The 23,805-nt window shown below is 57.3% G+C and overlaps 2 protein-coding genes across 2 annotated transcripts in view; both read left to right on the forward strand.

Moving 5' to 3' along the window:
• Nucleotides 1–454: 454 nt before the first annotated feature.
• Nucleotides 455–14,776, forward strand: LOC121928058 (protein-glutamine gamma-glutamyltransferase E-like). Its single transcript, XM_042462268.1, is given in 16 exon segments — nucleotides 455–461; nucleotides 971–984; nucleotides 2,359–2,458; nucleotides 2,928–3,046; nucleotides 3,048–3,090; nucleotides 3,570–3,818; nucleotides 4,942–5,060; nucleotides 5,765–5,893; nucleotides 6,301–6,478; nucleotides 8,961–9,096; nucleotides 9,426–9,529; nucleotides 10,839–11,084; nucleotides 12,134–12,433; nucleotides 12,912–13,069; nucleotides 13,258–13,391; nucleotides 14,459–14,776. Coding segments are annotated over 16 exon segments (2,184 nt in total). The 3' UTR covers nucleotides 14,607–14,776.
• A 5,448-nt stretch (nucleotides 14,777–20,224) lies between these two features.
• The window catches only part of LOC121928060, a 30,315-nt gene continuing 26,734 nt past the window's right edge, over nucleotides 20,225–23,805 (forward strand). Inside the window, exons 1-3 of the mRNA XM_042462274.1 lie at nucleotides 20,225–20,313; nucleotides 20,779–20,899; nucleotides 21,475–21,671. Of these exons, the coding sequence (XP_042318208.1) occupies nucleotides 21,665–21,671 (7 nt within the window). The 5' untranslated portion in view covers nucleotides 20,225–20,313; nucleotides 20,779–20,899; nucleotides 21,475–21,664. The remainder of the gene's footprint in view (nucleotides 20,314–20,778; nucleotides 20,900–21,474; nucleotides 21,672–23,805) is intronic.

Raw genomic sequence — 23,805 nt, forward strand, 5'->3', positions numbered from 1 at the left:
CAGTTGCACTCTCTTTACTTATGGAGTCACTGATGGGAATGCCCCCCGCCTGCCTTCTTCCCGGGAAATGACTCTGGCCTCGCAGGCTTCCTTGACAACTCATCCTTATGATGCAGGAGCCGCCCAGCCAGCACCTCTCACCAGCCCCAGGCATCACCAGGCCGCCTCCCTATGGCAGAGGGCAGGGCCAGCAAGGCGGCACCATGGGCATGGGGCTGGGGACAGGTCACCATCACCACCACCATCATCCCCAGTGTGGCTGCTGGGAGCCTCCTTGGGCAAGCCTTTGGGTTTGGGCAAGAGGAGAAGGAGGAGGGGCCGCCAGGTCTTCCTCCTCCTCCTCCTCCGCCCCTTTGGGGCTCCATAAAAGAGGCTCCTAGGTGCCCCACAGGAGTAGCCTCAGCCCTTCACAGGACACTGTCCAGGGAGCTTGAAGGAGCCCAGGAGCAACCTCATGGCGGGTAAGTTGGCAGACAGTTTGCTTATTTTGAAGCTGCCCTTTGTTGCCAAAGGCCACCGAGCCAGAGTGCAATAAACCTAAAATGAAGCAATAAGGGTTAGGAACAATACTGGGCTAAAACTAGTGTCCGGGGCTGGAAGAAAGCCTTAGGGGTGCCTTAGTACCTCTCCTGGGGGCTGCCTGGAGGGAAGGGACCCCATTATGGAAGGGCCACATTCCACAAAGAGGGACCCACTTGCCTGGAGATGCTCCTCTGGTTAGGAGAAGGGGGCTGCAGCGGCACCACTGTGCCCCAGGAAAGGCCCTCTTGCCACTGTGATGGATGTGCCCTAGAGATGGGCATCTTTGTTTGGCCGTAGCCCTGAAACTGTTCAGAAGGTTGCAACCAACAATTCAGGCTGAGCCCAGGAAAAAAATGGCAAGCATGCAAAGCTCCCAGCTTGGGGTGTGTGGCAGCTTAGCGGTTGCATTTTGCCCCATTTGATGCTTCCTGACTGCCCTTCCTAAAAGGCCACACCACGCAGGTAGGTTCTGACATTCAGCCCTCGTAGTATTGTACGGCCTCTTATGCCCCCCACAAGCTTGAAATGGCTGGAGTGCCCTCCCGCCATGGCTGTCAGAGAGTGGGAGATGCCCAGGCAGCATCATGCTCCCAGGTGTCCAGCAAGTGATTATAATTTTTATTATTATTATTAACCTTTATTTATGAAGCGCTGTAAATTTACACAGCGCTGTACATGCAATCTTTTTAGTTAGACGGTTCCCTGCCCTCAGGCTTACAATCTAAAAAGACATGACACAGAAGGAGAAGGGAGTGGTGGAGGGAAAGGGTAAGAGGTCCAGCAGTTCCTCTCAACCTCCGAGGTCTGGACCAAGGCAGATGGACTGGAGGGAGGGCAAGGCTTCATAATGGATGGTTAATCATTATCCAGAGAAAATACATAATCACAAGTAGGATAATACATATACAGTACATAGGAATACAGGGAATGGATCGATAAACAGCCAACAACAGAACATCAGATAGTAAGCGACAATTATGCGATAACAGCTCACTGTTGGTAGGGGGCACATCCGCTCACTGCAGCCAGATGCCACCTGGGCGGCACATGGGATGCAATGGCAGAGCTGTCTTCCCAAACTAGGGGCACAAGGGGTGCCTTCACTCATCAGCAAGCATTGAGGAAGGCGGTCCCCCCAGGGAAGGTGGGCCAGTATTCCTCAGACTCATTAGACAGCCCAGCAAGTGAGGGGAGGGGGGTGCTCCAGGAACCCCTAGCAAAAGGAAAAGGCTTTGCACTTTGATGGCTCTCTCTCTGGCCCTCCCTTGTGCAGGACCCTGCATTGGTCTCCCATTCACCCCTCTGCCCTCCTGGTGCCAGACCTAGATTGGCCAAACAAGAGGGGGGAGAGCAAAGCAGGACCTGGCACAGGTCAGCAAAGGGAAAGGGAGGAAGGAAGGGCAGAGGGGCACAAGACAGGAGGGCTGAGGGCATGAGACCCACCTGGGCATGGTCTTCCCCTGGCCTGTCTCCTTCTCTCTGGGGTCTCTCTCCCCACACCTTCCTGCCCCCCAGCCCCCACCTCCATGTTCCCCTGCAGCCGTGGCTCTGGCAGTCGCCAGAGTTACCGTTAGAGGAAATGAGCCAGAAAGCCACAGCCTCCTCTCCCGCTGTTCTGTGGGAGCATGGCCTTTCTCCCTCCAGGACCAAGAGTGGGGCTGGCAGCAGGAGTGCCCTCAAGCCAGCCAGCCCTCGAGGGACATAGCCACGCATCCAGATGGGGCCGGAGGGCCATTTCCCCCTCCCTTGCATTGACGGAAAGTGGGGCCAAGGTGCAGGCGGCAGTGGCCCTGGGGTGCCCCAGGAAAGAAAGGCCGAGCCAGGCAGCGCTCCTAGCAGAGGAGCGGCATCATTCAGCGCAGGGCGAATCACCCTCTCACACCCAAGACACTCAGGGAGGTGGAGGCCAGGCTCACCCTCAGAACCAGCTTCCCAGGTGGGCAAGGAGGGAACTGCACCTGAGCAAACCTGGCAGCCACAAGTCATGGCTCCTGGCACCCGTAGAGGAGGCACTTTCCTGCATGGCTGAAGGGGTTTGGAACAGATGGCCCTTGAAGTCTCTTCCAGCTCCATGATTCTGTGCAGAGGAGGAGGCGGGGGGGGGGGTGCCAGGAGACCCCTGTGGCAGCCACCATGGGCACTGCCTGTGCCATTCCAACAAGGGGGAAGATGTTCGGTTGGTCGGCAGGAGCCCCAAAGGCAGGAAAAGGCCAGCCTCGGTCCACAGGCCTGGTCCTATGTGGGGTGCTCTCTGGAGGGGCTGGGGGTCTCCTTCCAGAGCCCCCTCCCCAGAGTCAGATGGGGCGGCATTAGAGGAGGTTCAGGGCATCTCCTGGTGGACAGGACGGCCCTTTTGGTTTCTTCCATGACCCTATGGCCTTTCTTCTCCCCTCTTGCTTTCAAAGCCAAGATTGACTGGAAACTGAAGGAGAATGGCAGCGCCCACTACACTGACCGGTACAGTGGCCAGGAGCTGGTGGTGCGCAGGGGGAAGCCCTTTGACATCTCTCTGACCCTTGGTGGAGGCCCCCCCGGCTGCAAGCGGACTGACCTTCACGGTGGAAACTGGTAAGCCCCCCTACTTCCCCCAACCCCCTTCCCCATTCCCCAGCTACCTGGTCTCTCCCTTCTCCTGTGTTCCCCATCGATTTCCTTGGCTGCATCCTCAGAACTTCCAACATGGAAAGGGAGCCATGGCCAGGTGGGACCCCTTTGTAGCCAGGGCTGGGCCTGGTGGGAAAGGCATCATGACCGGCGGTGTTGGGGTGGCTCAAAGTGCAGAAGCCCCCCCCCCCACACACACGCACAGTGCTTGGGCTGCTGCGGTGAAAATGGGTCTGGGGGGGGAGAGGAAGAGAGGACCCAGCGGGGGCCTTTTCAAGATGCCGGATAATGAGCCCCCCACCTCACCATACAACTGAAACACTGTCTTCTTCACAAGGACAGAAAAAGGCAGAGAAGCCCCTCCCTCCCCCTGTTTCCACTCTGGGAACCCTACTGCATCCCCCAGACCATAACTGCCCCTCGTCTGCTTCCCCCCCCCCCAGGGTCAACTGCTGCACTGCAGGCCAAGACTCGAGTGGCCTTTGGCGTTTCTGGGGCACCAGGCGGCAACTCTTGGAGGGCTGTCCAGACCTCCGCTGCTGCTTCCAGCACAACCCTGAGCTTCTCCATCTCAAGCCCGGCCAACGCAGCCATTGGGCGCTACCGGCTGGGGGTCCAGACTGGATCTGGGGGTAGCGGACCCTCCTCCCTCCTCGGCACCTTCGTGCTCCTCTTCAACCCGTGGCTCTCAGGTACCAGGCGCCTCACACCCACCCCATACACCCCTTGAGACCCCCTTGAACCCTTGCCCCCCAACATCATTCTGGGGGCAGGGAGGGGCCTTCTGCTGCTGCGGATCAGCAGGGGGACCCTGGAGCTGCAGGGTAGGCTAGGGAACATGAAGCTTGGGCCGGAGGGGCAGTAGAGAGCAGCATCTCTGGTGTGCAGAGGGAAGGTGGGCCAAAGTAAGGGCCAGGGATGCTGGGCTTTGGGATTCGGCTCCACAGGACACTCGGAGGACACTCTTCCAGTCTTTCTGGGTTAAGAACAGCTGCTTGTGGCCACTCTGTTCCTATCAATGTGCCATGTGGGGAGGGAGGTTGTAATGGGGCACAGGGGGTCTGTAGGGTTAGGGGCTGCTTCTGGCACATATACCCCAACACTGGGATACTGAGTGGTAAAGGCTCCCCGGTTCCCCTCTCCCATCCGCCTTTGGAGAGGAGAGGGGTCTCAAGGATCAAGTTGGGGGCTTCTCTCCCCTCCTGGCTGCCCCCTCCCCGGCCTTGGAGAGCAGCCAAAGGTGGTCAGAAGAGGGGATCTGGGATGGATGGAGGGGCAACTGGACTCTGGCCAGGAGGAGGAGAGTGGGTAGAGCAGCTGGCAGGGGGCCCGCCCCATGGGTCTTGCCTGTGGGGCTCCCTCAGATTGGCAGAGACACAGGCATGTATACACCTGCAGATTGCGCATGTACCTGCCTGCAGCCCTGAAGTGCTGAGTGTACCTGAATGGGCTGGGCAAGGGGGGGCCTCTCCTTCTCCTCCATTTTGGGGGCCTCTGAAGAAGTGGCCATGAAGCCAAGCCCCCTGCCCAGCCATTCCACTCACTCCCCCTGGGACCCAAAGCCCCTTTTTGCTTCATATGCCGCAATGGCGAGGGCAGGAGGAGCTCCTTCCACCCAAAGAGTGCCAGTGCAATGCAAGGGCAGCAAGAACAGCCACTGTGGGATGGGGGGGGGGCCACCTGTGGGAGTCCCACAGAGGCCTCCGGGGGGGGGCAGTGTGGTGACCGAGCCCTGAGTTCCCAATGTGATCCCCAACTGTGCCTCCCCCACCCTCCTCACGGCGGGGTCTGCCTGTCCTTTGCCCCCCTTCCCAGGGGATGAGGTGTTCATGCCGAATAATGTGGAGCGCGAGGAGTACGTCCTCTCAGAGTCTGGGGTGATCTTCGTGGGCAGTGCCTACAGCATCAGTTCACGGGGATGGGACTTTGGCCAGGTAGGCACGGGACAGGGGCACTGCCAGCTGGGGGGCAGGCAAGGGTCCGGGAGATGGGTTGGGGTAATGGTATTGGAAACAAACTTGGAAATCCAAAGCTTTCCTGGGCATGGAGGGGGTCCTCATGAGACCTCCCCTCTCCTTCCCCACTTTCTGAAGCTTACCAAGTTCTGGGGTGGAAGAGACTGAGCTCCCCCCCCCTCTCCATCTCCTTGAAATGACTTTTGTGGGGTCTAAGCAACCAGGCCTTTCTCAGTATCATGCTATGGTCATATGGTTGCGGGGTGGAGGGTGGGGAGGCTCTGTAGGTACTCCATACAACTCACAGAGGAATAATCTAAAGCCTCTGGGGGCAGGTGGGGGGCTTGAACCTTCCCTTTGCAGCTGCTACTCCCCCCCCCCATTCAGCTGCTCACCTTTCCATCAGTAATTAAGGCTCTTTGGGGCCCACAGAAGTTGGGGAGATGGCAGAGAAGGAGGGGAGAGGTGGCCCTCAGGGTGTACTGGGGATGCTGCTGGGAGCCTCCCAAAATTAAAGGCGCAGCTGTTCCAATCCAAGGTGGGCATGCCTTGGCATTTCACCTGGCAGCGCTGGAACTCCCAGCTGGCCAGACCAGAACTTATTTCTGGAACAGTCTCTGTTCCCTATGCCAGCTGGAGTTCTGAAGATTTTTGGCCAGCCTAACTCCTTCCTCTGCCAATAGTTTCAGAAGGATATTCTGGACATCTGCCTTTCCATACTGGACCGGAGCTTAAGCTACCGCAAGGACCCCACCTCTGACCTGCGTCGCCGCAACGACCCCAAATACGTTGGGCGGGTGCTCAGCGCCATGGTAAGGCCAGCCCTGGGGGCCTCTTTCCCTGCTGTGCGTGACTGGCCTGGGGTCTTGCGGTCCAGAATTCACACAGCTTCCCTAGATCCACCCACGCCTTTCCAAGCTCCCTTGGCCTTTCCAAGACCACTTGTGGGGCTGGATGAGTAAAGCTGGCTGTTCAGCAGCCTGTCCCTTTGGAAATAAGCCCACAAAAGGTGGTTCTGATATGTGGGGATTGGATGGAAAGTGGGGTTTGGGTGGAAAGCTGTGCAGAGCTTTCAGGGTGAGACAGAGGGTGGCATTTGCTCTGCCAGGGAAAGTCAGGGTCTCGCTGGCTGCATCATGATCCATGGCTGAGGAAGCCCCGCAGCCCCTTCCTTCCTTCCTTCCTTCCTTCCTTCCTTCCTTCCTTCCTTCCTTCTCAGATCAACAGCAATGATGACAATGGAGTCATACAGGGAAACTGGAGTGGCAATTACTCCGGTGGAGAAAGCCCCAGCAGCTGGTCAGGAAGTGGGAAGATCTTGCAGAAATGGAAGTCGTCTGGATTTCGGCCGGTCCGCTACGGACAGTGCTGGGTCTTTGCAGGAGTGCTGGCCACAGGTATGGATCAGTGGGGAGCTGATGGGGCTGAAATGGGGCTGGGGGACGGAGGATGGTGGTTGGGGGCCAGCCTGGGATGGATCCCGTTCTAAGCAGGCTGCAGACCATCACCAGGCCTACTCTCTGGCTTTGGGGGCAGTGGAGAGAGCTTTCTTTTCTGCCCCATTGTGTTGGCACAGGACGCGGGGGGGGGGGGCTGAATGGGCAACAAAGCCAGGCAGTGGTTTGGGCACATGCTGAGCAGCCTGGCACACATTCTCTCTCTCTCTCTATGTGTGTGTGTGTGTGTGTGTGTGTGTGTGTATTTCTTCTTTTCCTGGCGAAATTTCTCAGGTTTGCCTTGACTTGGCCTTTGGCATTGGGGCTTCAGTGCTGCCCAGTAGTGAGGCTTTCAGGGAAGGAACTGGCCCTCCTCTGCCCAGGGGCTCCAGCCCTCCCTTCCAGCCTCACTTTCCCTGGAGAGGGGCCAGACAGGGAGGGAGGGGGCATCCCTGGCAGCAGGCATCCCTCCTTGCAGACCCAGGCCCAAGGACTTGCCTTGGCTCTGTCACTTGCTCCCACCCAGTGTCAAGAAAGACGGCCTCTCCCTGGTCTTGCTGGCAATTGGCCTGGAGGAGGCTGAGGGAGCTGAGACGGGGGCTGCTGTGTCCCAGGACTGGGGTCCAGCTTGTTTCTGCAGGGCCGGTGCTCCCCCTGGAAGTCTGGGGTCTCAACCCAGCCCTCTCCCTGGGTTTTGGGAAAGGGGGCAGTCACTGCAGCCCTGGCAATGGGATGCTTTCCTGTGCAGTGGCACTGCCAAGGGGCAGCAGACCACACCAGTGACACTGGCCAGCAGAGAGGCATCCCAGGGCCCCTGCCCTGGAAAGAGAGGGGGCTCCTCTTGGCGTTCTTGGGGTGTGAGGACGGGGGTGAAACCATGGACTGTTTCTCTTTACTATGCCCCCTTGCTGCCCCCCCTCCCGATCTGTTTGGCCCCTTTCTGCCATTGTTCTCTCTTTGCCGTGACTTCCTCTTTCGTTGAAGATGGAGATCTCTGGTAATTAAAAAAGGGTTCTTGCTCAGGGGAGCCTCCCATCTTTGCTGTCTCCGCTGGGGGGCAGGATGCTGATGGCAGGATGCTGGGTTGCCCAGGGTGAGACCCTCCTCCCCAGCCTCCTCCCCATCCCAGTGGTCCACAGGTGTGACACCAGTCCCAGGGACGCCACTATTCCTGCAGCCCCATTTAGATCCCCAGTCGTGACTTTGGCAACAGTCATCCCTGCCTTTGCCATGTGGCACCTGGAGTACTGCCACGGTCTCTGCCGGGAGCCGTCCTTGAAGAGCATCTGGAATCCATGCTTGGTGGATAATGTGGCCACTAGGCTTCTCCAGACTGAAATATGAGGGTCTGCCACTGGGTGCCAAGTGTTTCTTTGGCCCTGCTTCTGGGCACTGGTTTGAACCTAAAGGCAGAAGCCCTGAGAAAGCTGAGGGCCAGCCTCCTTTGTTTGGGGGCCTTCCAGCAGTTGAAAGCTGGGACACATGTGGCTGAGATGGGTAGCCACTGAGGAGGATTTTGCTTGTTTTTGTATTTAGCATATTAGCATATTATTTGAGTATTTTAGCATTTTATACTGTGGTGTTTTGTTGTTCTGCTTTGTCTCTGTTATGATATACCACCCTTTGGCATTAAAGGGTGTTCTAAATAAACCGCTTGTTGTTCCCTCCTTTTCCCCGGCCGCTGAGAAAGGCCGCTGCGGGTGCCTTTCGGGCTTCCTGGCCCGGTTTCTTCCCTTCCTTGGGCAAAAGGGTTGGCCATCATCTCTTTCAGTTGACGAATGTCATCTTTGACATGGAATGCAAACAACTTTTGCCTTTTGGACTCAGTTTGCAGCAGACGAAGTAAGCGCTTGAGAGCAAGGGGCAAAGAGAGGAAGGAAGAGGAGGAGGAGAAGGAGTAAGATGTCCAGGACATTCTGGGAGCATCTGAAGAAGAGGGATGGAAGGGGATCTGTTGTGGGAGGGGCCTCTGCCAGTCAGGACAGTTGGAGGGCATGCTGAGGCCTTCGCCAGCCAGTGACCGCTCTCTGCCTGCAGGGTCCGGGGGAGGCCTGTCTCCAGCATTGGTCCCAGGCTTTTGGATGTACCCCCCCCCCTCCACACACACACACTTCAGGATCTGCACCCCATCCTCACTTTTAGAGAGGGACCAAAGAGGTGTTTCTCCCAGTTCGTTTCGATATGTTCTGGCGTATGTTGTTCAAATGTTTCTCCCATTGCCTTTAGCCATCTTGGGCACTACTTACAGATGAAACGTGTAGCAATGAAGTAGAGAAACGGGTGCCCCCTTAGCATTGGGGGGGAGGAATGGCAGCTGTAGGCCAGGGGGCAGGCATTGCCCTCTCCCACTGTCTGCCAGGGTCTGTTGGTGCCAGTCCCAGGCCACGGCTCTAGTCAGAACTGGCCCTCACCCCCCACCCTTTGGCCTCTCTCTTCCTCGCAGTCCTTCGGTGCCTTGGACTCCCTGCCCGCGTGATCAGCAACTTCAACTCTGCCCATGACACTGACCAGAGCTTGACGGTGGATGTCTACTATGACTCGGCCGGGAACCCCCTCAACATGGACTACGACAGCATCTGGTAGAAGCCCCTCCTGGCTCCCCGCTTCTTCTTCTGCCACCCAACCTCCCTCTGGAAGCACCTCTGTGTGTCTTTGCCCCCCTCCATCGCTCCTGGCCTGCCTTGGGCTATTTCCGCCTCCATGGCTTGCCCAACTGTCTCCTCTCCCTGGTCAGCCATTCACCCTGGTCAGTCTCTTCCTGCAAGAGTGACCCCCTGAGGCCACCTGTTGGCATGATGGCAGAGCCTTCTGTCCTGGGGTTTGTGGGGTAGCATGATCCCCTGAAGAGCATGCCCCCCATTGCCTCCTCGCAGATCTTCACGCCAGTCGCGCTTCCTTTTCTTCGCAGGAATTTCCACGTGTGGAATGAAGGCTGGTTCGCTCGGTCTGACCTGGGCGCTATGTATAATGGCTGGCAAATTCTGGATGCCACTCCACAAGAGCAAAGTTCAGGTACAAGAGCTCATAGGAGGCAGGGAGGCAGGGGAGCGGTTTGTGTTTGGCCTCCCTTGTGAAAGGCTAGAGCTGGGCAAGACCCTGGGGGCATCCACCTTGGGGCTCAGTGCCAGCTGTGTCATGCAGGAGGAAGGGGATGCTACCCCCCCCCCAGCAGATGCTCTTTTTGCTTCTGCTGGAAGACCCTCGGCCGAGGAAGAGAGCCGACAGTCCTGAGGCGGTCTGTTCCACGGTCAAACAGCTGCCACTCAGAGAGAGTTTCTCCTCTGTGGTTGTGGATCATCAATGGGCCGGTTGAGAGGTCAGGAGGTCAGGCCCTCCCAATACTGTTAGATTTCAAACTCCATCAGCCCCAGCCAGCAAGGCAAGTGATCCTGGGAGTTGTAGTCCTACTCGTATAGACTACAACTTCCAACTACAGCTGGTTCAAATGCCAGGCAACAGAAAGTAGGAGTCAATGGGCCACTCTTAAAATGCAACTGGTTGGGGTTCCTCAAAGGTCTCTTCTGCCAGAGGCACCATTTAACAAATTCCATAAAAGCTCTGGCATTAAGGGTGAGCAGGAGGCAGAAGCCTATTTTGTGGAGGTCAGGAAAGTATTCAGGGGCCTGGAAAGACTGCAAAGAGCTCCCAAAGGATCTCCCCAGATTGCGGGATAAAATGGCAGATGTAGTTCCGCATCTGGGTGGGTTGCGCAAATGTCAGTAGGATCTGCTGTGTTTTATACAACACAAGAGGGCTAGAGAGGCTCCTGGCAGATCGCTTCGCTTCTGAACCGGCTACTTTAGGTCTGAAGCAGCCTTAAAAGAAAAATCAGTGTCACTTCAAGGTTCTGAGAAAGGCAGCTTTGGGCCCAAATAGTCTCAAAGGCTTGTGAAACTGCTTCCTGTAGTCATTCTCATCTGAGGAGTGGGACATTTGTCGGTGGATGGGACAGTCACATCCAGCCCACCTTCCGCCCTTTGCCCAGCCCACCTTACACAGATGTACACTGTGGCCACCTTCTGAGCCCCATGCCCAGCTCTGGTCCCCCATTGACCAGATGAAGCCATTCCAAATGATGATCCAGGGGCCAGAGTGGGTCCCCAAAAGGAAAAGCAGAAGGATGGGGGGTGGCTTTGAGTGTTGAGGGCCCCTAGCCCACATGATGAAGGACTGCAAAGCCACCTGTGGAGCAGAGGAAGCGGACAGAAGGCCCTTCTTGCCCCCATCCCAGCCCTTGGCCCCGATCCTGCAGGCCTCTGTCTCTGAGTAACCCTCCCCCCCTTTCCGGATCCCTGCTTTGTGGGGGTCATTTTCCTTCCAGGCATTTTCCAGTGTGGCCCAGCTCCCCTGATAGCCATCAAGGAGGGAGACGTGGACCTGAACTACGACTGTCCGTTCGTCTTTGCTGAGGTCAATGCGGACCGTGTCACCTGGAACATGGACACGGCCACAGGGAAGAAGAAGAAGATCTATTCGGAGACCAAGTCCGTGGGCAGGTTCACCAGCACCAAAGCTGTGGGCAGCTTCGACCGCCAAGATGTCACCAACAGTTACAAGTACCCAGAAGGTAGAGGAACATGGAGGGCAGGAACAGAGAGGTAGCTTCTGATTATCCTTTGCTCTGTTTCCTGGAGGGAAAAGGAAAGAGATAAAGGGAAGTAGGGAGATTCCACCTTTGGGTAGGTGGCACTCCATGGGCAGGAAAGCCATGGACTGGATCACTGCCAGAAAAGAGGCCACCAGGCCACCTTCTTGCACACTGGATCTCCTCAGGTGGGGGCCTTGTGGCCCTTGGATGGGAGACCCCTGGGAGGGAAGTGCAGCAGGGAGGGAGGGGGTGAAAAATGGAAAGGAATCCTGATGGAGATGCCACCCTGCCTGCATTCCTCCCCAGAGCAAAGGGCCACAGATGCTGGGAGAGTAGTGGAGCCTGGCAAAGTTCGTGGGTGGACCAACAGAGCCACCTTGACCCTCTGTGGCACATTCCCTGCCCCAGTCCCTTTTGTGGGAGAGTCTTCTACTGGGGCAGGAAAGAAGCAGGCTGGCCAGAAGCAGCAGAGAGCCTGTCCGGCCGGCTTCCAGGATTGTCCTGGGGGCTTGGACAGGATGCCTGGGGTGAGCCTCAGAAGGCCAGCTGAGGGAGCAGAGAACAGGCGGCCACCCTGTACCACCTCACCCAAGCCAGGCCTAGACAGAGGCCAGCAGACTTGCCCGACTTTGTGCCTGTCCAGTGGTCTTGCAGTTTGGTCCCAGAGTGACCATGGCACCCACCCACTCTGTTCCTCCTCTGGCTGAGAGAGGCAGGGGAGAAGGGGTCCTTCATTTGTGGCCTATTGAGAGAATAGGACACAATGGAGCAATGGATGCAAGCTCCAGGAAAAGAGATTCCACTAAAGATTAGGAAGAAGTTCCTGATGGCAGTGGAATAATCCTCTGCCTCAATGGAGGCTGGTGGATGCTCTCTCTTTGGAGGCTGTTCTTAAACAGAGGCTGGATGGCCATCTTGTTGGGAGTGCTTTGACTGTGAATTCCTGCATGGCAGAATGGGGTTGGGCTGGATGGCCTTTGTAGGTCTTTCCCAACTCTAGGAGTCCATGACTGTTCTGCCCTTTTCAGGCTCTGCCAAGGAACGAGAGATCTTCAACAAGGCCCGGGCCAAGCTGAACCTGAGCTCGCTGGACGCCACAGCTGCCCGGCTGCCCGAAGAAGCTAAGCCTGATGTGACGGGGAAGTTCAAGGTGCAGAGCCCGCCCAAGGTCGGCAAAGACGTCGACTTGGTCTTGCTGCTGACCAACCTGGCCTCTACGGCCAGGAGCCTGACTGCCAACATGACCGCCTGGAGTATCATCTACACTGGGAAGGCCATCCATGAGGTCTGGAAGGACTCCCTGGCTGTCACACTTGGCCCAAAGGAAGGTAACGCCGCTGGAAAGGGACCAATCCAAAGAACAGTGCCTCCACCACTGCCAGCCCCCAAAAGACTCTTGGGCCACTGGACTTGGGGCGCAGCGGGGGGGGGGGTGAGTCTCCCAGGAACAGGGGATTTGGGGAGAGTGGCCTCACTGCAACTTCATGCACATACACACATCCCGTGCCCCATGTGCTCATTGCAAGCAGAGACAGTGGAGGTGTGTGTGAAGAACCCAGGTGGGGGGCATGGGGGTGGGGCAGGTGAGGCGGCTCTTCCTCCCCGCAAACCAGGGAGTGCAGGGTGGACGAGAGGTCTCTGCAAAAGGGCGGCCTGTGGCCCACCAGGGTTGGTGGCCCTCCGGTTCCCATTTTCCCATGCTGAACCCCAGAGGAGCAAGGCCTTGCTAGGTGGGAGGTGGCATGGAGAGCTTTGGCCAGTGGGCATAATGATGACCCCTGACCACACCAATCCCGTTTCTTCCAGAGAAAGCGTTTCCCATCAAGATCTCCTATGATGAGTACCAGCAACACCTGACGACGGACAACATGATCCGGGCGACAGCCGTGTGCCAGTTCAAAGAGGGGAACGATGCTGTGGTTGAGCGGGACATCATCCTGGACAACCCCACGGTCAACTTGAAGGTAAGCACCCTCGACCAGAAGCTGGTGCCCACCCACCAACCTGCCTGGGAGGCTATTTTGCCGGGAAATCTCCCAATGTCCATCCAGAGGCCATAGGTCAAACTGCTGCACCTGCGCTGCTCTGGGGTGGAGGCAAGAGGGGCTCCGCTTAACCTGCGGTTTTGCCTGTGCTTCTGCTCTGGGTGCAGGTGCCAGACACGGCCAAGGTGGGCCAGGTGCTGAAGGTGGAGGTGGTCTTTGCCAACCCACTGGACCAGGAGGTGGCAGAGTGCGTGTTGCAGGTCGAGGGAAGCGACCTGGTGGAGGGGGAGCTCCGAAAAGAGTGAGTATGCACTCATGGGGGGACAGGGGGGCAGAGGTCCCCTCTCAAGTGCGCAGGCTCTTCTTCCTCAAAAGCATTTGGAAGTTTGGAAAGCAGCTGCAGGGAAGTGAGGGGGACCCAGCAAGCAAAAAGGATTATCTAGTTCTGCATTCATTCTGTCATCGCCAGGCTTTGCTCCCAAAGGCAATTAAAAATCACGTGGAGTTAAAAGCAGAAGAAGTTATGGCAGCAAAATGCAATAAAATCAACATTAAAAAACATCAGGAAATATAAGAAATGGGGTACAGCACCCCAACCCCACCGCTGTGACAAAGCTGCTTCCAGGCAGCCAGTCAGTTTGTTTATTATTTAAAGGATTCATGTCCTGCCTTTCTCCCAAAATGGTGCCAATTGCCGGAGCAAAAGGGCCTTTTCCTGCAGGGAGGGGGGAAGCTAGCTTCCCTTGGCAAGGAGTTCCACAGTCCCCTGGGATCTGCCACCAAGGAGACCCTCACTCCATTGCTGTGGATGGGGGGAGGGCAGAACGTGTTTTATTTGAATGTAGAACAAAGACCACAAAGGGCAGCCCATGCTGTGCCAGCTGCACACCCACAGGGCCCACACTGTTCCAAGCAAGAACCTCTGTGCCTCCTTTGGACTGCCATTCAGTGGTCCCACAGCCCTGTCCTGGCTGCTGCCTAACAGCTGTGGCAACACCAGGCTGGGACCCACAGTCACATCACATGTGGTGCACGAAGGCGAGGGACCTCTGCCCACTGGCACTGCCACCCTTCAGAGGGAAGGCAAGGTGACAAAAGCCCTGCAGCCACATTTCCTGTAGGCTAGAAACTCCCACCCTCAGAAGAGAAGAAGCCTTTTCCCCAGACAAATGTCCTGCGGCTGAACCCATCCGAGAGACAAACATGGAGAGCCTCAGGGGCTGGTGATGAGGGGCCCCAGGAGCGGGACCAGCCCCTCTGGCACTCCCCACCCAGCACTGGGGGGCTCTAGCGAGGCGCTTGCCCATAGGCTGGCTGCAGGGGGCCTGCCTGGAGACCTTCCCCCACTCATCCTCATCCCCCCCACAGGGTGCCACCGGTGAAGGCCAAGCAGAGTGTCAGTGTCCACTTCGAGGTCACCCCCCGGAAGAGCGGCACCAAACAGCTGCTGACCAACTTCTCCTGCAACAAGTTCCAGGACATCAAGGCCTTTGCGGTCATCAAAGTGGCCAAATGAGTCCAGAGCCCGGAGGTCCTGGCGCCCCCACCCTCAGAGGCACCAGGCTGTGCCCCGAAATCGAGTGGGCGGCTTTGCCAGGGAGGCATGTCCTTCACAGGCGGCACATGACCAGTGCCAGAGCCCATTTTAAGGTTTATAAAGACTAATTAAGTTTTATTAAAGATTTTCTCCCGTAACTCGTTTGTGTCAACCCTTCTTTTCCTGCCTCCCTTGATGCCCCCTTCCTAGCAAAATGGCCCCCCGTGTGGGGCTGCTTCAGAGAAGGCAGACGCCTTGCTGGGGGTCCTGCCAAGGGGCACTGCAGAGCTGGCAGGGGAGAGGGCCAGAGACCCCCTGGGAGACCCCCAAAGGAAATGGGGGGTCCCTTTGGGGCATGCAGGAGCTCCAGGAAAGGAAGGGGCGCAGGGGAGGGTCGCCAGGGTCTCCTGGAAAAGGCCCCCCCCAACAGTAGAGGAAAGCATTGTGGGGGTGGGTAGGAGGCCCCTCAGGAGGCAATGCGGAAAGACTGGAGCCCCTAGGGAGGCAGGAGGGAGAGGGCCTTTGTGGGGGGAGAAGGTCGGGGAAGGAGATATCAGTAGGTGGCTTTTGGGGAAGGGGTCTGGCTCTAGTCCCTCGGGGTCCATGGGGAGCACTTGTGCCACTCTGGCCACACACACTCCCACTGCCACGTTTCTCCAAGGGGGTGTGTGAGTGCCTTCTGCCCCCCAGTTAAACAAACGGGCCTCGAAGTGGGGGGCCTTGGGGACCCCAGGAGAGGCATGGGGGGTTCCTGTGTCCCTTTGCCCGCTTGGGACGGAGGGGGTGGGAAATGGGGCCAAACTGGACTGAGTTGAGCCAAGGTCTGAAAGGAAGCTTCATGAGCAAGGGCTTCTCATGGCTGCTGTGGCTGTCTGCCTTAAAGTTGCTTCTGACTTATGGCAACCCTAAGACGACGCTATCAAGGGGTTTTCTTGATAAGATTCATTCAGAGGAGGTTTCCCACCGCTGCCTTTCCCCGCGGCTGAGAGAGTGTGGCTCGTCCAAGGCCACCCAGTGGGTCTCCAGGGCTCAGCAGAGGAGATTCGAACCCTGGTCTCCAGAGTCCCCACGCAATGCTCCAACCACTGTGCCTGCTGGCTCCCGCAAAGTGTCTGAGGGAGAGGGGTGTGTTTCACTTGGAGAGGACAGACCCCCGGAGGGTTTGCTCCCTTTGAAGGAAGGAGGCGACTCCAGGGGCACTATCTGTGGGGGGCTTCCCCCTTGACCCTGAAAGAGCTGCTTGAGAGAGGAGTGGGCTTCCCCTCGGAGTGGCGGACCCCCTTCCTTTAAAGGGCCCAAAATGGCACCTCTCTGTGGTGCTTCAGTTGAGGATTCCTGCCTGATGGAAATGGGGCTGGACTGCTAGATGTCCCCAGCCTTCAGGCTCTATGCTTCATGGCAGTGGCTTCGCTGGGATGGCCACTGCTTCACCAGTATCACTTTGGCCAGTCGCTGCCCTCAGAGCATCCATGACTTTTGGGTGGGGGGGCTGCTTAAGTACGATTGCTTGAGCTTGGCTGACATGGAACCATGGATGCCATTTTTATACCCGTATCTGGATTCAGGAAAAGTTACAGACTGCTTTTAAGGAAGCGAGTGTGCCATGCCAGCCGGGTGTCCTGATGCGTCATAACCTGCACTTGGGACAAGAGGCTGCTGTTGGGACACGATGCGGAGAAATGGGGGGTTCCCAGTCAGCAAAGGGTCCCGGCACGGCTGCATCTTATCTCCCTCAATCTCTGTCGTTTCATGCAGAATGTGTCGGTTGGAAAGCAGAGCGAGACTCAGAGGAAGCAGGTGTGGAAACCAGGGGAAGGAATACCAACAATCTGAGATATGCAGATGATTAGTTGCAGGAAATAGGAAAGACCTGGAATGGCTGTCCAGGAACAACAACAACGAGGAAGAAAGTGCAGAAGGAGGGAGGGCAGCAGGAGAATGTTAGGAAGACAAAATAACCTGAAGCCAGCTCTAAAGCCAGCAGCGTAAGCAATGTAATAGGTGAAGATTTTGCATGCCTGGGCCCAGTCCTTAATCACAATGGAGACTATAGGCAAGAAACCAGGAGAGAAGTAAGACTTGGAAACACAGCCATGGAGGGACAAGAAAGGATCCTCAAGTGTAAGGACAGATCACTACATACTGAAGCCAGGTCCATCCAGGTCGCCATCTTTCCCGTCTCTATGTACGGTTATGAAAACTGAGCAGCGGAGAAGGCTGGCAGAAAGGACACCAGTTCGCCTGAAACATCTGGAGCAGAGTTCTGCGCTGTTGGAGTGTCAGCATCCATGCTTGTGTGGAGCTCTATGTTTCCTTGAGAGGAAAGGGCGATGTCTTCCACCCAGGAACACTGATGCTTAGCTCTATGGTCATTTGGTCAGCGTGACTCTGGGAAGATGCTACAATTGTGCAACAGTCCCAGGAAAGTGCCTTTTTAAACCCCTGATTCCCCCCATATGATAAAAGTTCATAGAATGGGAAATGCAATGGCATGGACAATCCTAACATTAGTATTCGGTATCATCCAAAATCCACAAAACAGTGATTCCTAGTATGTACCAGTGATACTAGTATCACAATAGTATGTATGACAACACAGTCTCATTAGTATTCATCCTTAGGGCTTTGGGCTTCAAGACTTTCTCTGGTTCCTTCCTGGCTCTCCTCCTCAATTCTTGATTGCAGCCTCCTTTCTGACCCATGGCTGGGCCGAGGGATGGGAGACCCTGAACCATCCCCATCTCTTCCTTGCCTCCTCTAGCCTTGGGTCAACCAACCTCTCCCCAGTCCCTCAGAGGAGCAGAGGCCAACCTCAATGGTTCTCTCCCTCTTTTTCTCTCTCTCTCTTTTTCCTTCATTCCTGACTGCGCCGGAGGGAAGCCCTGAATCACAGTCTGGAGGAGGAGGAAGAGGGCCAGAGGGGTTTTGCCTCTGCTGTCCTGGAGGGCTGCCCTGGAGGGGATGGCGGTGGTTGGCTTGCCTCTCTAAATGCCCTGGTGTTCATCCCTTGGACATGGGGTGCAAGGGCCTGAGTGGCCCCATACCGGCACAGCAACACTCCCCTGCCAACCTCCAGGTGAGACTGCTGCGGCAGCCTTTGAAGACTGGGGATGTTTAGCCTGGAGAAAAGAAGGTTAAGAGGTGATATGATAGAGCCCTGTTTAAATATTTGAAAGGATGTCATATTGAGGAGGGAGCAAGCTTGTTTTCTGCTGCTCCAGAGAACAGGACCCGGAACAATGGATGCAAGCTGCAGGAAAAGAGATTCCACCTGAACATTAGGAGGAACTTCCTGACAGTTAGGGCTGTTCGACAGTGGAATGCACTCCTTCCTCGGAGGGTGATAGAGTCTCCTTCCTTGGAGGTCTTTAAAAAGAGGGGATGGCCATCTGTCAGGGATGCTTTGATTTGGATTTCCTGCATGGCCAGAAGGGGGTGGGCTGGATGGCCTAGTGGTCTCTTCCAACTCTACGATTCTATGAATCTATGATTCTATTGGCCTGTTAACAGACTGCCAAAAATAAAGCTGCTTCGGGTCTCTTTGGAGGTGTGCATTTAAATGATGCATGGGTCCTAAGAGACTGGAGGTCACGCCAAAGCCACCCTCCATTCTAACAGTAGTGGAGTGCAGCTTTGGTGCAGCTTCCGGATTCTTAGGAGCAGCCTCATTTTACCAGCGCATACCCTCAAAGGAAGCAGCTTTATTTTGGCAGTCTGTAACAGGCTTATGATTCTATGACTGCCAGGAAAGTGCCCTTCAAGGCACAGCTGTGGGGGCCTGTGGAACTGGGGCCACGTGCTGCTGGGGTCCTTTCCTGGCCCCATATTTCCCGTCCCCTGCTGGACAGCCACCACTGCCCTCCCTGCTTGGGCACTTGTTGTATCCTCAGAGGCACAGCTAGGCCAAGGCCAGTGGAAGACCCAAGGCCAGAAATCTGAGGAGGAGGAGGAGGAGACTAGGCCTTACCTCCATCTTTGATATGGGGGGGGGGCGGCAGAGAAAGGCCTTCTGAGGCTACCAGACCGGCTGGGCTTGGATGGGTTTCCCCAGCAAATGCTTTGCTTCCCCCTGCCCACCCCATAGGCTCTGGACCAGTTGCGCATCCCAGTCTTTGGCTCCCTCCATTTTTGCAACCTTCCCTGGAAACCTTGAGTTCAAGGATGCTCTTGAGGACTGGATTTAGTGGCTGGCCCCCTCCCTCTTCTTTTTTGGTGCCCATTTGGGGTCTTTCTCTCCCTCACAGTCACAGAACAGGCTGCGCTCATTGGGCCCCCCTGCCTGCCCAGGGTAACTCTCCAGCCACTTTGGGCCTCAGGTCTAGAGGGGGGGTCTGGCTGCCCCCCCCCCACTTGAGACTGGAGGGACAGATGGAGAGGCAGAAGGGCTTGCTACTCCCCCCCATCAAGGAATGGGGAGAATGGGGCAGCCATGCAGAAGCTCCCCTTTTAGCCCCCTCTGTCCCTCCCTCGAGAAGCCCAAAAGGAGCCCTTGAGGAGCAAGGAGGGTGGGGTCTCTGTGCCCCTGAGGAGGGAAGGGGTGCTGCCATTTGCAAAAGCTAAAATCTCTTTTAAAAGGAGAGTCCAGCGATGGGAGAGGCCAAACCTCCCCCCTCCGCCCTCACCAGGCAAGCAAAGGCCAGCTAGCCCTGGGCCAGCAAAAGAAGGGGACTCAGTGTCTCTGGCTCTGGGGCCTCTGGGCAAAAGGGCCATGGGGCTGGCTGGACCCAGAACAGGAGGAGGCCTGCAGCCGCTTGCCCTTGTTGCCCTTGTGAAGCCTGGCTGGGAGGAGGTCCCCTGGGGTCAAGCCCCTTGCAGGGTGCTTGCCTACTCCCCAGGCCTCACTTGCTGGACAGTGGTCAGAGGACTCCCTCCATCTCCCTGGGGTCTGTGGCCAAGGTGCCCTCCGTCTGCAGCAGGTGGGATAAGGTGGGGGTGCCAGGTAGGCAGGAGGAGGAAGGAAGGGTCATTGCCCCTGGCCAGAGCCTCCGCTGGCCTGGAAGCAATGGCCTCCCCAGGGAGAGAAAGGAGTGGGGAGGAAGGGGGAAAGGCCACCTGGGGACCGGGGCCAGCCGTGGCCCAGGGAGGGCCACATTCCCCGTGACTCAGAGGAGGTTTTCCGGGCGGCTTCTTCCTCTTGAGCAGGGCAGGGATCCCCAGCAGACCATTAAGCTGGGTGTGGGCCGGGAACAGGCTTGCTCAACCGGTGGCCCACTTCCAGGCTCCTCCGTGGCACCTTTCCCTGCGGAGGAGCACCAAGGAAGTAAACAAGGGTGACGATGGAGACCAAGACGAAGCGGCACCTCAGCGCCTGAACCTCCAAACCGGAAAGTCAGGCCCGGCAGAGACGCACGAATGGGAAGGAAACCTGCCTGGGGAGGTAGGCAGGCAGGCAGGGAGCGCCAGGCCCAGGATGGCGGCTGCCAGGAGCCAAGGCGGGGGCAGCCGGTCAGGGCACTGGGCCGGCGGAAGTCAGGGCTGGTGCCCGGGAGGCCCCCGAGGCTGGAAGGAGACGTGGCCGAGCTCCAGGGCTGCCACCTGAGCGCCTGGTGAGGAAGGAAGGAAGGAGGGCAGCTGGCCAGGAGGCTGGAGCAACACCTGCCTGCCCTGGTGGAGGAGGAAGGAGGCCTCAGGAGCATCCTGGCTGCAGCATCACTTGCATCAGCAGCAGAGCAAAGAGAAGGAAGCTGTGAGTGTCCTGGGGGCAGGGTCAGGGAAAGAGCACCCCGCTCTGTTCACAGGGTCCCATGGGGGGCATGCTGTGGGGGCACCCCTCCTGAGGAAAGGTCCTTGGCTGGGCAGCTCCATGATCTTCCCTCCGGGTCACGATCCTGCTGGGGAGGGAAAGAGTGTTTGGCGGGAGACAGCAGGTGGCCCTGGAGCCAGGGGGAAGTGGGAGCCATGCAATATGGGGAGGGTCCGTGGGACCCTGGGTGAGAATATAAGGGTGCCAACTGGGGCCCCAGTCAGAGAGAGTACCCAGGGGGCCCACCCCCATACGGCGGCAGTAGGGCCGGCAGGGCTTTGCCAAGTCCCCCCGGGCACTTGCTGGGCTGGCAGGGCCCTGCTGGAAAGGCCGCTGGGGGTCCTTGCCCTTCTTCAGAGCAATGGGCACGGAGGACCCCATCTCCTGACCAGCCCTTCTTGCAACCAGGGCATCATCCAAGGCCAGAACTGATCTGCAGAAGCATCATCGCTGGAGAAGCTGGGAAAAGGGAGACCTGCTGGGAAAGTTAAGTGGCCATTGCGAGTGTCCTGGGGGAGTGCTGGGAAAGGTAAGTGGCCCTGGCAAAGAGAAGGATTCACAGGGCAGGTGGCACCAGAGGGCACCTGGGCCATAGGCCGGTTTGGGGGGCCCACAGCCTGCCACCTGCCGCAGGTAACGAGCCTGTCTCAGCAGCATGGCCTTCCTGTGCCTCCCTCACAGGGCTCCTGGGAGGAGGAAAGAGGCTGATGTGCACCTGAAAGGCTGGCCCCGTTGCCCTGGGGCAGGAGGCCGGGTGGAAGGAGCCAGGTGGCTGGGAGGGGGCAGGAATGAGGCGCTGCTGCTGCTGCTGCACCTGCATTTAATGCAACCGCCTGGGAGCTGTCCTCCCTGCGGCTGCTGCTGGGGGTGGCTCTGCCTCTGGGGCTATTTCCTCATGTTTCGAGGTGACTCTGCACCCTGGAATTCTTCCGAGGAAGTCCTGCTGCCGCTTCTCTCTTGGTGGCCAGGGAATGCACTTCCTCTGAGTAAACAAGGATAGCTTCTCCTCCCACGGAGGAGGCATCTGCCTTTGAACAGGGAAATTGCTCTTGCGTGGCCACAGATTACAAGGAACTGGCTAATTGTACCTGGGCTGCCTTATAGGGATCCGCAGTGGCTCACCTCGCCTCACACCCAGCCCAGCGGCGGACAGGTGGACGGACCCGGCCCACGGACGGACGGACGGACGGACGGACGGACAGGAAAGACGATAGGAAGAGAGCTGCGAGGACCATGCGATAGAGGCCCCCTGGCAGACTGAAGAGAAGAGGACAGCAGCAGAAGCAGCACCACCATGGGAGGTGAGTCCTTCTTGTGGGGGCTGGGGATGAGGGGCAGGGGGGCCCTCGCAGGCCCACTCCAGCAATGACCAGTGGCCGCCCACAGGCTGGCAAGACCAAGATCCTCACTGGGGCAGCCACCCCCAGGGGCAAGCGGTGGGGGGGGGGGGTCCTCTGGGAGACTCCCAACCTGGCCCACTTCAGGAGAACAGCTACCCCATGGATGAAACTCCCTTCCAGGTTGCCCAGTGAAGCTTTCCCCTTTGCTTTTCCCATTTTCCTCTTTCCTTCTCCTTTGACCCCTCCCTCCCGACAGCAAAGGATCCGAAAGCGATGGGCAACACTTTGCCCTTAGAGGCCTCCTGTGGGGTGGAGGGCAAGTGGGGCCTGCCCTAGCACACTCCGCTTGCGGCTTGGTCTGGATGGCAGGATGGCAAGATGGATGGATGGATCTCCTGTGGGGCTGGCAGCCAGGTGGCCTAAAATTGAGAGGAGTCCGCATGAGCCACCAGTCCCAACTGAGTGGGGTCAGGATGATGCTCTGGTTCTCTCAGCATCATCCTCTGCATCCCAACTTGCTTATCACCCTCGCCCCGCTGTTTGGCACCAAGGGGCTCCAGAAGGGTATAACATCCTCTCTGGAAAAAGTAACATCCCAAATGGTGGCTGGACGGTGGGTGAGCATGGCCCTGTTGACCCCTCGGTTGGCTTTCCTCGCCTGGCCTGGGCTCTGGGCATTTCTGGACATTGCTTTCAGGACACACAAAGCAGCAGAGATCCACTCCCTTCCTGGGCCTGTTTGCACCACACACTTGCAGTGCCATGATTCCACTTTGACTGCCATGGGTCCATCTGAGGGAACCCAGGGTTGGCAGTTTAGGGAGAGCATTTAGGATTCTCAGCCGGAGAACTCTAGTGCCTTGCCAGACTGCAAATCCCAGGATTCCATAGAGCGTCGTTACCATGGAAGTTACAGCAGAACGCACCACTGTTTTGGGTGGTGTGAGCAGGTTGCCTCTCTGTCCCCAAATTGCCCTTCCTCCTTTATTGCCCAGATTGGGCAGACTGAGGGGCTGCTTGTGCCAACCCTGAGGCAACCAGATGTCCTCCTTTTCTAGGACATGCCCTACATTTCCTCCTCTCTGAGCACTAAGACAAAGAAGCAAGAATTTACATTTCTATGAGTGTTTTTAGCTTGCAATATGTTGTCATGTCCTCCATTTCTCTTGGCCACCCTGCATTTTGCGGTGCCTTGTCCTCCTTTGCTGTTGGGACATCTGGTCACCCTGCCTGCAGGCCTCCCCCATCTTTCCTCCTCCTGGACTAGAGCTTTTTCCAAGATAAGGCTAACCAGGGAATGCCATTCATGGGGCCTGATCCTGCGTTGGCCCCCCCCCCCTCAGGCCTGGGGTCTCGGGGGGGCTGCCTGTGCTTCCCAGCCACTTTCTCCGTAGAAAATGTTCCGTAAGATGCCCTGTTTCGTAGGGTAGGCAGCAGCTGCCAGGCCAGGGCCCCGTTGGAGGACCCTCGGTGGCAGCAAAGCCTTTGGCCTCCCTTTGAGCCCTGTGGGTTCAGGGTCCTTTCTGCCCCACTGTGGCTTGCGGCAGGTTCTTTTGGGAGAGGAACAAAGGAGCATCCCAAACAAACAGAGGCCAGGTGTGTGCCCTTCCTAGGACCAATTTGTAGGATCCCAGAATCCTAGGCTTGGAGCAGAGGTCATCCAGTAGAAGCCCTGCAGGGTCTCAATCCACAGCCTCCCAGCAGCAGGGAGGGAGCTGCCCAGAGCAAGGTGGCCAGAGATGGAGGCCCCGCCACCTCCCTGGGCAATTGGCCAAGCCATTGCCAAACCATTCCCACTCTCAAGGCCTTCCCTCGAAGGCTAAGGGGGTAATATGAAAGCCCTCTTTAAGTATTTAAAGAGATGTCATATTGAGGAGGGAGCGAACTTGTTTTCTGCTGCTCCAGAGAATAGGACCCAATGGAGCAATGGAGGCAAGCTCCAGGAAAATAGATTCCACTAAAGATTAGGAAAAAGTTCCTGATGATAGTGGAATAATCCTCTGCCTCAATGGAGGCTGGTGGAGCCTCTCTCTTTGGAGGCTGTTCTTAAACAGAGGCTGGATGGCCATCTTGTTGGGAGTGCTTTGATTGTGAG

Source organism: Sceloporus undulatus, chromosome 4 (assembly GCF_019175285.1).
Source record: "Sceloporus undulatus isolate JIND9_A2432 ecotype Alabama chromosome 4, SceUnd_v1.1, whole genome shotgun sequence".
In the NCBI taxonomy this organism is placed as follows: Eukaryota; Metazoa; Chordata; class Lepidosauria; order Squamata; family Phrynosomatidae; genus Sceloporus; species Sceloporus undulatus.